A 12284-nucleotide genomic window follows, 5' to 3' on the forward strand; every position below is an offset into this window, starting at 1 on the left:
ATTACAAAAACAAATAAAAAAATCCATATGAATTTGGTAATATTATATCTGAAGTATTTGATTCAATGATGATGGATAGTAATGTTTCATCAATATTATCAACAACGCCAACAACAAAAGCGCCAACATCAACATTGATTCGGCCAAAACGAACAAAACCAAACACCAAATACAAATTAAGAAAATGAAAATTCGTTTACAAAAAAAAAAAAAAAAATTCGATCAAATTTTTAATTACAAAAACAATTCTAATAAAATTAATAAAAAAACTTTTACAAACAAAAAAAAAAACATTCTTAAAATTGATTTAAAAGCAAATTTTGTAAAACAGAAAAAATTGTTTCGACTATAGTTTGTGTGGTTTTTTCTAATGAAAAAAAATGCTGTTTTATAATGTGAAATTTTCATTATTTTCATCGTTATTTTTACTAATTATAAATTCATCAAATGTTGTTTATGGACAACGACGATTAAGACGACAAGATCCATCAAGATTAATAAATTGTGGTATTGATTATTTACCTGAAACAATCGGTATATCAATGGTTAATAATCAAATTTATCAGATATTATTAATAAAAGAAACAATACAAATGATAGTATATGATAATAAACATCAAAGAATTAAAGGTAGATCAACAAAACAACATAATAATAATGATGATGATAATAAAAATCATAATTATAAAATGGATTTTACAAATGGTTATCTTTATCAATTTGATGAAATAATTATAAATGAATATGTACGTGAACAGATATATGAAACATTACATTATGAACAAAAAGAAGATAATGAAAATGAAGAATTTATATTTAAAAAACAAATATCAAAACATATGAATTCAATTATAATTATAAATAGTAATAATAATCATATACAATTTTTAACATATGAAACAAAATATTCAATAAATCATTTGGTATTTATTTTTGATGAAGAAATATCCGAAAATAAAATAATAAAATCATTTAAAATACATAGAAATTTGGATAAAATGATATTGGTCAGTGATGGTGAACAGAATACATTATTAATATCACATATTATGAATGATACAATGTTCAGTATTGAAACAATAAAAGGTAAAGATAATTTATATTTCCTTTATATAAGTTCACCAAAACCAAATGAATTTATATCGACAAAAATACGTGGTGGTTTACAATTACCAATTTATTCACGGTTAAAATTAGAAGAAATATTTGGTCAATATGATTATCGTTATGGTTTTATACAAAAATTTTTATTTTTCAATAATGATGATGGTAGTAGTAATGGAGAAAAAATTGAAGAAAATATTTTATTTTTATTTTCAAATAATTTTAAAAAAATATTAACATTTAATGTTGGTGATATATTTTCCAATGAAATTTATATACCATATTTTCTACTAAAATTATCAGGATTTTTTTCATTGTAATAATAAGGATAATGTTAAAAGTACTGATCATCCTGATAATAATAACAATAATAATGATGATGTTACCGAAGCTAAACAAAATCCAGAAATAACAACCGAACAAGAACAAGAAAATCCCGATCAAGAATCATTATCAGCAGTTTATATTTTAATTATAATTGGAATATTAATTATAGTTTGTCCATTATTAGCTATTATAACGATGATTTGTTATCAAAAATGTTTTTGTCAAACAAATAAAAGTATGGATTTTAATTATTCACGAAAACCATTACAACCACCAGATATACAAAAATTATCAAGAAAACAATCAAGAAAATTACAACTTTTACGACAACAAGAATTACAAGAATTAAGAAAATTACAAGATATTCCTGAAATGATTAGAATATCAAAACGACAAAGACAACGACAACAACCACAACCATATAAATTGAAAAATTTAATATCCGATACGATTGATTCAAAAGAAAAATTTGAATCAATAGCAGATACAACAACAACAACAACAAAAACAGAATCATCAACATCCACATCGGCAAAACCAAAAATTTATAAAATTTAAAATGAACAAAAAATTATTACGTTTCTCATTAAAAATTTTCAGAAATAAAATTGATTATTACAAAATTAATTTATAATTAAAAAAAAACCGAATTTTATTGAATAAAATCCAAGCAAAACCCTGATTTATAAACAAATTTGTTTGTTAACATCAAGGAAAATTTGTTTGAAAAAGTGCGAAACGATGCTGTTTTACAAATTTTCATCTCAATTAGTAATTTCGTTGATATTTTTATTGATTTTTACAAATGATGTTTATGGTAAAAAACAAAAACGAAAACGAATACGACGACAAGAACCATCATCAAACATTGATTGTGGTATTGAATATTTACCAAATACAATCGGTATAACAATAATTAATGATCATATTTATCAATATATACAATCGGATAAAATTGATTTAATGGATTATGATAATCAACAAAAACGTTTTAAAACAAAACAAAATTATAATTATTTTAAAATGAATCTATCCAATGGAAAATATTCTTATTTTGATCAAATAATATTATCAAAAAATGTTCGTGATCGAACAATAAAAGAATTACATTATGAACATAATAATTTACAAGATGATGATGATATTATAAGAAAAGATAAGTTATCAATGAATTATAATTCATTAATTTTGTTTGATAGTAAAAATAATTTAAAATTAGTATTATATGAAACGGGTTATTTACATAATCATTTTATTATAATATTTGATTTGATAAAAGAATATTTTGTTGAATATACAAAAACATTTAAAAATCCAGCCAATATAATAATGATTAGTGATGATCAAACAACGGCATTTGCATTAACACATCTTATAAATGATAGTATGTTTAGTATGGAAACAATTTTCAATGATAATAATAATAATAAAGAAGAAAATTTATTATTTTATTTACATATAAATTCAAAAAACCCGAAACAATTTCAAATAACAAAAAATTATCGTAATAATAAATTATCGGTTGATGATGAAAATTATTCAAGGAAGAAAATGCAAGAAATATTCGTACAACATGAATATCGTTATGGTTTTATGCAAACATTTGTCGATGATAATGATAAATTTAAAGAAATTGTATTTTTATTTTCAAATAAACAGGAAAAAATTCTATCATTTAATATTGATGAAATTTTATCGAATGAAAATATGAATACAATGAATGTTTCATTTTATCAACAAGATTATCGTGATTTTTTTCATTGTTAATTTCCATCAATAACAACAAACAACCAACAACAACCAAAAAACGATAATAATGAATAACAACGTTTGATTTTTGGTAATTAAATTTGAATTTTTGTTCTAGAAAATCTAATAAAATTTGCAATTTGTTACAATCGCTTGCTTGTTTGTTTGTTTGTTTGTTTGTTTGTTTGTAAGTGAGTGAGTGATGATGAAATAATGTTTAGTCTAAAATTTTCATTTTTATTGATTTTAAATGTTCATTATGGACAACAATCCAAACAACCAATAATAATTGAATGTGGTTTAAAATATTTACCGAATACAATCGGTTTATCAACAGTTGGTGATCAACTTTATCAATTTATAATATTAAATGAAACAATAAGTTTTATAAAATATTCAAATCAATATGAAAGATTACAAGCAAAATCAACAAAACAATCGAAAAATGAAAATGAAAATGATTATCGCCATACAATCGATCTATCGGATGGTGAATATTATAATTTTGATGAAATAATTTATTCGGATGATGAACGTGAAAAAATATTATATTTTTTACATTATGAACATAATCAACAAGATTATCATATACGATTAGAAAATTTATCAAAAAATTATAATTCATTATTATTATTAGGTAATGATAGACATATGAGATTTTTACTATATGAAACAACATTTCTTTATAATCATTATATTATTGAATGTGATCTATTTCGTAGTAAAAGTGCAAGATATATTAAAAATTATAAATATCAAACTGAAATGTTAATAATAAGTGATGGTGAATCGAAAACAATTGCAATTACAAATCAACTAAATGATTATATGTTTAGTATTGAAACAATTTTTGAATCAACAGAGGAACCGATGAAAAGATTATTTTATTTTTATATTGATTCTCGTCAACCGAAGCAATTTGTTTCAACAGCAAATTTGCATACGGAAGAATTACCACTACCGGATAAAGATTATTCACAAAAGAAAATAAAAGAATTATTTTCGAAACATCAATATCGTTATGGTTTTATACAGAAATTTACATTTACCATTGATGATGATAATGATAATCATCAAAATAATAATAGTAATAAACGAAAAAAAACTGAAGAAGAAGAAGAAGAAGAAGATATTTTATACTTGTTTTCAAATAGAAAGAAAAAAATTTTATATTTTAATATTAATAATATTTTATCAGATGAAATTACAAATACAAATACAAATATTCCATTTCATCAACAAGATTATAGAGATTTTTTTTATTGTAAAAATTTTTCAACAAATAATACAGATATTTTTAATGGTAATGGTGATGATCATGGTGATGATAATGGTGACGAAAATGGCCATGGTGATAATGGCCATGATGGTAAGGTTGATGTCCATCATGATGATAATAAAACTGAAAGACCTTGTTTGAAAATATCTACAACAACAACAACAACAACAACAACAACATTTGATTATTCTGAACAAGAATCATCACCACCACCAATAATAATTCAAATTATAATCAAAATTGCAGTTGTAATATCGATTATGATTGCAATTTTTTTACCAATAATAATGATAATTTTTTATCAAAAATATTATAATATAATTATTAATCGATTTTATCAATCAAAATTATTTACAACAACAACAACAACAATAAAAAACTCTTTGAACTACAAAAACTTAAAACAACAATTAAAACGTAAACGAAAACATCCATTGAAAATTGACAAAATTTAATATATCAATAATAACAGAATTTTTATCATTTTTCAAAATAAAAATACAAAATAATTTCATTACAATCCATTATTATTAATCTATTGAATTACAAACTAAAGAAATCTAATTAAAAAATTAATGAACGACGATTTATATAAATAAACATCGATGTGAAGTGGAAAATTTTGTTTGAAAAAGTGTATGTTTTTTGTTGATGAAATGATGCTTTACAATGTGAAATTTTCATCATTATTATCATCGATATTGTTTTTTGTAATTTTAAATTCATCATCGAATGATTATTGTGTTTATGGACAACAACAAGATCAATCAAGAAACATTGAATGTGGTGTAAAATATCTACCAAATACAATCGGTATATCAATGGTTAATAATCAAATTTATCAAATTATAAATGAAAATAATACTAATAATATAAAAATAATAATTTATGATAATAAAAATCAACGAATCGAAGGTATATCGTCGGATAAAAATGATGAAAAAATTCATTATAAATTAAATTTATCAAATGGTTATTATAAAAAATTTAATGAAATTATAGCCGAAGAAAATGAACGTGAAAAATTATTAACATTAATACGTTTTGAACATAATCAATATAATAAAATTGTTGAAAAAGATGAAATATCCGATCAATATTATGCAATAATAACGATAAATAATAAAAATAATAAATTAACATTAACATTTTATGAGACAACATTTTTAGAAAAACATTATATTATTGTTTATGATGATAATAATAATAATGATGATGAAAAAATACAAACAAAATTAATACAATTTAATAATTTAGCTGAATTAATTATGATTAATAATGATTATAATTCATCAATAAAATTATCATATTTAATTAATGATTATGTAATACGTATTGAAACACGTAATAATAATAAAGATTTTAATCATTTTTTATATTGTAATCAATCAATTTTAAATGAATTTTCATCAACAATTTATCGTTATAGAGATTATGAACATACAAAAGAATTTCAATATTCAAAAATGGAAATTGAAAAACATTTTAGTAATTATCAATTTCGTTATGGTTTTATACAAAAATTTAAAAATATTTATGGTAATAAAAAACAAGAAAAATATATTTTATTTTTATTTTCAAATAAACAAGAAAAAATATTATATTTTAATATTGGTGATTTATATATGGATGAAGCGGATAAACATTTTCCATTTTTTCATCAAAATTATAAAGATTTTTTTCATTGTAATATTGATAAAACAAATGATAATAATAATAATCCGAATAAACCAAATAAGGATATTTTTAATTTCGATATAAATTTGCCAAAACCAAGAATACCAAAAAAATTTTTTACAAAATCCAAATTAATAATCTATATTATAATTATATCAATGATAATTATATTTATAATATTTCCATTATTATCAATAATATTAATGATTTGTTATTATTATGGTTATTGTCAATATAGTTTTTGTCATCAATGTTTTCGAAATGATAATTTACAAAAACAACAAGAACTACATGAACAACGAATACAAAATTTATTAAAATTACAACGAAAACGAAAACAACAACTAAAACGACAAAAGCAAGAACAACGACAACAGCAAGAACTACAAAGAAAAAAGCAAAATGAAATGAAAAAGTTAATACCCAAAAAAATTGATTCATTACTAATGAAAAAAACATTACCATCACAACCATTAACATCATTATCAACGGCATCATCATCGGCTTCATCATCATCAGCATCATCATCAATAACAACATTGGCGAAAACGCCACAGTCATCACTAGAAAAAAGATCACCACTACCGCCTCCGTTGCCACCATTGCCGCCTTCGTTGCCACCACTACCGTCTCCGTTGCCACCACCATTGCCGCCTTCGTTGCCACCACCATTGCCGCCTTCGTTGCCACCACCATTGCCGCATCCGTTATCACCACCGAAAATAGATAATTATAGTTTAAAATTAAGAAGAGAATTATCAATGAAATTAAAGAGAGATTTATCATTGAAATTAAAGAAAAAAAATTTATCATTAAATTTACCAAAATAAAATTACAAAATTGAAACAATTACAACAGTTAATTCAAATTATAATTGATTGAATTACCAACAAAAAAAAACCAATTTTGTTTGCAACATTCAATGGAATTTGTAATTTTTTATTCTATTTTTAAAAATCTAATTAAAAAATTTTTTTACAAAAAAAAATCAATTTTATAAACAACCAACGAAGCGAATTTGAAAATTTGTTTAGAAAAAAAAAGTATGAAGTTTGAAGTTTGAAATGAAATTTTCATCATTAATATTGTTATTGATTTTATCAAACGATTATCATGTTTATGGACAACAACAACCAGATCAATCAAGAATTATCGATTGTGGTATTGAATATTTACCAAATACAATCGGTTTATCAATGGTTGGTGATCAAATTTATCAAATTATTAAAAAAAATGATATTTTACAAATAATAATTTATAATAATAAACAAAAAAGATTAAAAGGTAGATCAAAAAAACAAATTGAAAATGATAATCAAAAAATTATAAATTATAAAATGGATTTATCCAATGGTTATATTTATTATTTTGATGAACAAATTATAATTGAAAAAAATATACATAAATTATTATTTGATGAATTATATTATGAACATGATCCAAATAATGATGAACAAATTATAAAAACTGAAAAATTATCTGAAAAATTTAATGCAATAATTATAATTACAAACAATAATAACGATAATGATAAAAATCAAATAAAATTCATTCTATATGAAACATCATATCTATCAAAACATTTTGTTATTGTTTATGATTCAAGTCAAACAAATGAAACAAAACAATTACAAAAATTTATAATGTCATTTGAAAATATACCAGCCGAAATGATTGTTATAAGTGATAATGAATTATCGATTGTAATATCATATATAATGACAGCAAATGCAATTACAATCGAAACAATAATGGAAGAACCGATTTTGAAATTTTTTCTATATTTAAATTATTCACAACCGGAAAAATTTGTTTCATCAAATGAACGTTTAACAATTCCGGAATTATCCGAAGAATCTGAACATTCAAGAATAAATATACAGAATGTATTTGTACAACATAAATTTCGTTATGGTTTTATAGAAAAATTTTCATTTCCAACAACTTCTGTTATTATTGATGATAATGGTAACAGGAAAACAATGAATGAAGAAGAATATATTGCATTTTTATTTTCAAATGAAAAGAAAAAATTATTAACATTTAATATTGGTGATGTAATGTTAAAGGAACAAAATGTAGTACAATATTTTCATTATAATTATAATGATTTTTTTCATTGTAATGATAGTTTATCTAAAAAGAAGAAGAAGAACAAAAACAAAGACAAAAATGATGATAATAAAAACGATAAACATCAGGATAATGTAACCGAAAAAATATTAACAACAACAACAACAACAGCAACAACAACAACAACAAAAAAGATAATTCTGTAAAATCAAAATCAACAACAATTATAATTTATATTTCAATTATAATTATAATTATAATTTCATCAATAATATTAATTAATAGTTGTAATAATAGTAATAATAATAATTCGAAACAGAAAAAACTACAACAGCCAAATTCCACATCATCATCATCATCATCCACATCATCAATAACATCGAAAAAGACAAACAAGAGAAAAGAAAAAACAAATTTCAAAAAATTTACAATGAAAAAAACTTGATTCTTTTTTTTTAAATTTAAAAATTTGTAAATCAATAAAAGCTATACGGTGGTAGTTATACGGAAATTATTATCATTTAAATTGAAGATTCTATTTGATTAATCTATAATTTGAAGAATCATCCTTGTAATAATAATCTTATAATTTTGATAAATCTTTTTTTTGTGGATTATTGCAATCAAATGTTGTAATACCGGGAAAAAAATATAGAACAATGAGAGAGATAAATCTTTCACAAACTGAACACACAAAAACATAAAAGAAATTCTTATTAGAAAAAAAAATCGATAAGAATATCCAAAAAACTCAAATATGTTTGTTTATCTTTGACGCCAAAAATTATCATCGATTAAAGCCTTTTAATATCAACCAGCCAGACAATAAAAAAAACAAATAACCCTAAAAAAAACTAAAACGCACATAGAAGATATGTATCAAAATAAACACCAAAATCGGAAACAAGTGTTGTTGTTGTTGCTGTTTATAAACCATTCAATTTGTTTTTGGATATAGTCATGGTGATGTGTATATGTGTGATCGATGGCTGTTGTTATCCTATCCAATGGCAAAAAAAAAAATCATTTTTGGCTCGATCAGCATCAGCATCAAAAAAACATTGTCATTTCATCAACAAATCTGATTGATAAATGATCATTATTAAAATATCCCAAAATTTTTAGTTTTTTTTTGTGTGCTGAAAAAAAATCATGTTAAAACAATCAATTTATAATAATTCAAATAGAAATTATAATAATCAAGATGATGATCAACAGACAGTAAATAATGATAATAATAACGTTGTTGATGATGATGATGGTAACAAAATTCAAACCAAGGTTATGAATGAAAATTATAAAAACAATAATTATAATGTTGTGAATAATGATAATAATCAAATAGCAGATGTATTTAACCATGACATTCATTCATCATCATCATCATCATCTACATTGAAAGACAATTCAGAACGTCATAATCATCATCATCATCATCAAGATGAATTATTGGTTGGATTATTGTCTGGTGATTTGGTTGTTGATTCTAACAGATTTGCATCATCATCATCAACATCGATGAATATTATTCTTGAAAATCAAAATCCAGATAATAAATCATCCAGATCATTATCAACAACATCGACAATAATGATTGATCAAATATCGTTGAAAAATAAAAAATTAAAGTCGAAGAAGAAAAAGGAAAAAATGAAGAATAAAAATCCATTTGAATATCAAACAATGTCCGATGAAGATGATGATGATGATGAAGAAGAAGAAAGTTGTGATGGTAATTCATCTGATCGTAATGTAAACATTGAAAATAATCAAACAACAACAACGACACAACAACAACAATTATCGATAAATAATCATTGTCATGATTTACAAATGGATAATAATCAAAGGAAATTTGCTCGACAAGCAATGATAAAATTAATCATTACACTTATAATCAGTATGATGTTTATGATAATTGAAATCGTTGGTGGTTATCTATCACATAGTTTGGCAATATTTACAGGTAAAAGACCTTTTTTTGTTGTTGACATTTTTTTTTGTTGTTGAAATATTGATTTGTTGTTTTTTTGTTGTATTTTCAATCGATAAAGATGCTGCACATTTATTTAGTGATCTAATAAGTTTTGCAATTAGTTTGATTGCTATTTATTTGGCACAAAAATCACCAACACGTTCAAAATCATTTGGTTATTTACGTTTAGAAGTTATCGGTGTACTATTTAGCGTTTTCTTGATATGGTTTCTGACCGGTCTTCTTATATATTTTGCAATCAATCGTATTATTTCGAATGAATTTGAAATTGATTCAATAACAATGATGACAGTATCATCGATTGGTTTAGCATTTAATCTTGTAATGTGGTTAACATTATCATCAAAATGTTGTTGTTATGGTGATAATGATGAAAAAGAAGATCAAGAAACAAATGGACATCATCATTCACATAATCATAATCAACATAATCATCAACAACATGGTCATTCACATATAAATATGAATGTTCGTGCAGCTATTTTACATATAATTGGTGATTGTATACAATCAATTGGTGTTATAATAGCATCGATTATAATACATTTTCGTCCGGATTGGAAATTAGCTGATCCAATTTGTACATTATTATTTGCCGGATTAGTATTCACTACAACATATTCAATAATGAAAGATAGTCTTCATATTCTGATGGAAGGTTTTCCAAATGAATATCAATATGAACAGGTTAAACAAATGTTATTGGAACAAATTCCCGGTGTAAAAAATGTACATTCATTACATATTTGGTCATTAACACATGGTCGTAATGTATTGGCTGTACATTTGACTGTTGATTATCCAGATGATGATAATACCGATGATCATAATGACCGTAATCAATTTGAATTGATAAGAGAAAAAGCTGAATTATTGATACGAAGTAAATTACAAATATCATTGACAACCATACAGATTGAATATCATCGACCTGATATGATTCAAAATTGTAGCCATTGTATTGGACCGAAAACATAAAGACACAAATAAGATACAATAATAATATAATGACAATGAAAAACAAAATAATAATGATCCAAACCTGTTGTTTGTTTGTTTACATTTGTTGTTTTCATAATGATGATATTATTAATGTGATCCAACTGGGGATGATTGAACTTTTTTATTTTATGTATCATCTTCATCAACACTTTTCTTAATGTCTTTATTTTGTGATTTAATGATGAAATGGCGTGTGTATCATCATCATCATCCTTGTAAATGATAAATTATGATTAACATTTTTTTTCATATCAAATTTCAAATAAAACAACAATAAATTTAGTAATTTGTCATGTCAATAGGCAGTGTTGATTTTCTTTCATTTCGTCTTTTTTTTGTTTCCAGAAATATTATATGAAGAAAAAGAATGACGGCTTTGTCTTCAATTCGAACGCCTCTTCATAAAATGAATTTTAAAGTCTGCCAAAACAAAAAAAAAAACAACAAAATGCAAACGATCCTTGTTTGCTCTTTTCGGATCTTGTTGTTGAGTTGGTTGTTCTGATGAAAAACTTTTTGTAATTTTAATTTTTCTCAATTCTGAAAAACAAAAACAAAATAAAATGAATATGACACATTCGATGAAAACAAAAATGGTCAAAACAAAAAAAACAGAAAGGAAGTATTTTTTTTTTTGTTGAAAATGATTCGATTTCTAATCATTCAGATAAGACGTATTTGGAAAATTATTACATAACTTCCATAATGAGAAAATTTTTGATTTTTGAATTTTTTTTTCAAACGAATATTTTATTCAAAAATAAATTTCAAATTGGCAATGAAATTCCAAATGATTACCAAATGATGATTAATAATTTTAAAAAAAGTCGGGAAGTGAAATTTTTGTTTTTTTTGTGATTAAAAATAAAATTTAAAATTCGTTATGTGATCGAATTGGTCACAATATTCAGCTGTAAGCTGAAATCAAGCATTCAGGCTACCCCTTTTTTTTGGTTATGTCAGGTAATAATCAATGAGTAAATTCATTATGTTCATTATGTTTGATTTTGTCAAACAATCCATTATGACTACACAGAGACGTTATGAATTTCATTTCATTTGTTTAATAACGCCAAC

The 12284-nt window shown here is 23.3% G+C and overlaps 2 protein-coding genes across 2 annotated transcripts; both read left to right on the top strand.

The window, feature by feature from the left end:
- Positions 1-5085: 5085 nt before the first annotated feature.
- LOC142646110 (uncharacterized) lies at positions 5086-7052 on the top strand. Its single transcript, XM_075824211.1, has one exon. It carries the CDS (start codon positions 5098-5100, stop codon positions 6964-6966), a length of 1869 nt encoding a protein of 622 aa, XP_075680326.1. The 5' UTR covers positions 5086-5097; the 3' UTR covers positions 6967-7052.
- A 2126-nt stretch (positions 7053-9178) lies between these two features.
- On the top strand, positions 9179-11482 carry LOC113795391 (proton-coupled zinc antiporter SLC30A2-like). The gene is made up of 2 exons (XM_027345587.2): positions 9179-10175; positions 10264-11482. Exons 1-2 carry the CDS (start codon positions 9362-9364, stop codon positions 11181-11183), a joined length of 1734 nt encoding a protein of 577 aa, XP_027201388.2. The 5' UTR covers positions 9179-9361; the 3' UTR covers positions 11184-11482.
- The last annotated feature ends 802 nt before the right edge of the window (positions 11483-12284 follow it).

The sequence above is a fragment of the Dermatophagoides pteronyssinus genome, unplaced genomic scaffold (genome assembly GCF_027571235.1).
Source record: "Dermatophagoides pteronyssinus isolate colony J.1.1.1.1 unplaced genomic scaffold, Derpt_VIB-CSIC_2022.12 sq0056, whole genome shotgun sequence".
Classification (NCBI taxonomy): Eukaryota; Metazoa; Arthropoda; class Arachnida; order Sarcoptiformes; family Pyroglyphidae; genus Dermatophagoides; species Dermatophagoides pteronyssinus.

Coding starts and splice junctions, on each gene's coding strand:
- LOC142646110 (XM_075824211.1), top strand. CDS start 5,098: ATGTTTTTTGTTGATGAAATGATGCTTTACAATGTGAAATTTTCATCA.
- LOC113795391 (XM_027345587.2), top strand. CDS start 9,362: ATGTTAAAACAATCAATTTATAATAATTCAAATAGAAATTATAATAAT. Junction 10,176..10,263: donor TAGTTTGGCAATATTTACAG/GTAAAAGACCTT, acceptor CAATCGATAAAG/ATGCTGCACATTTATTTAGT.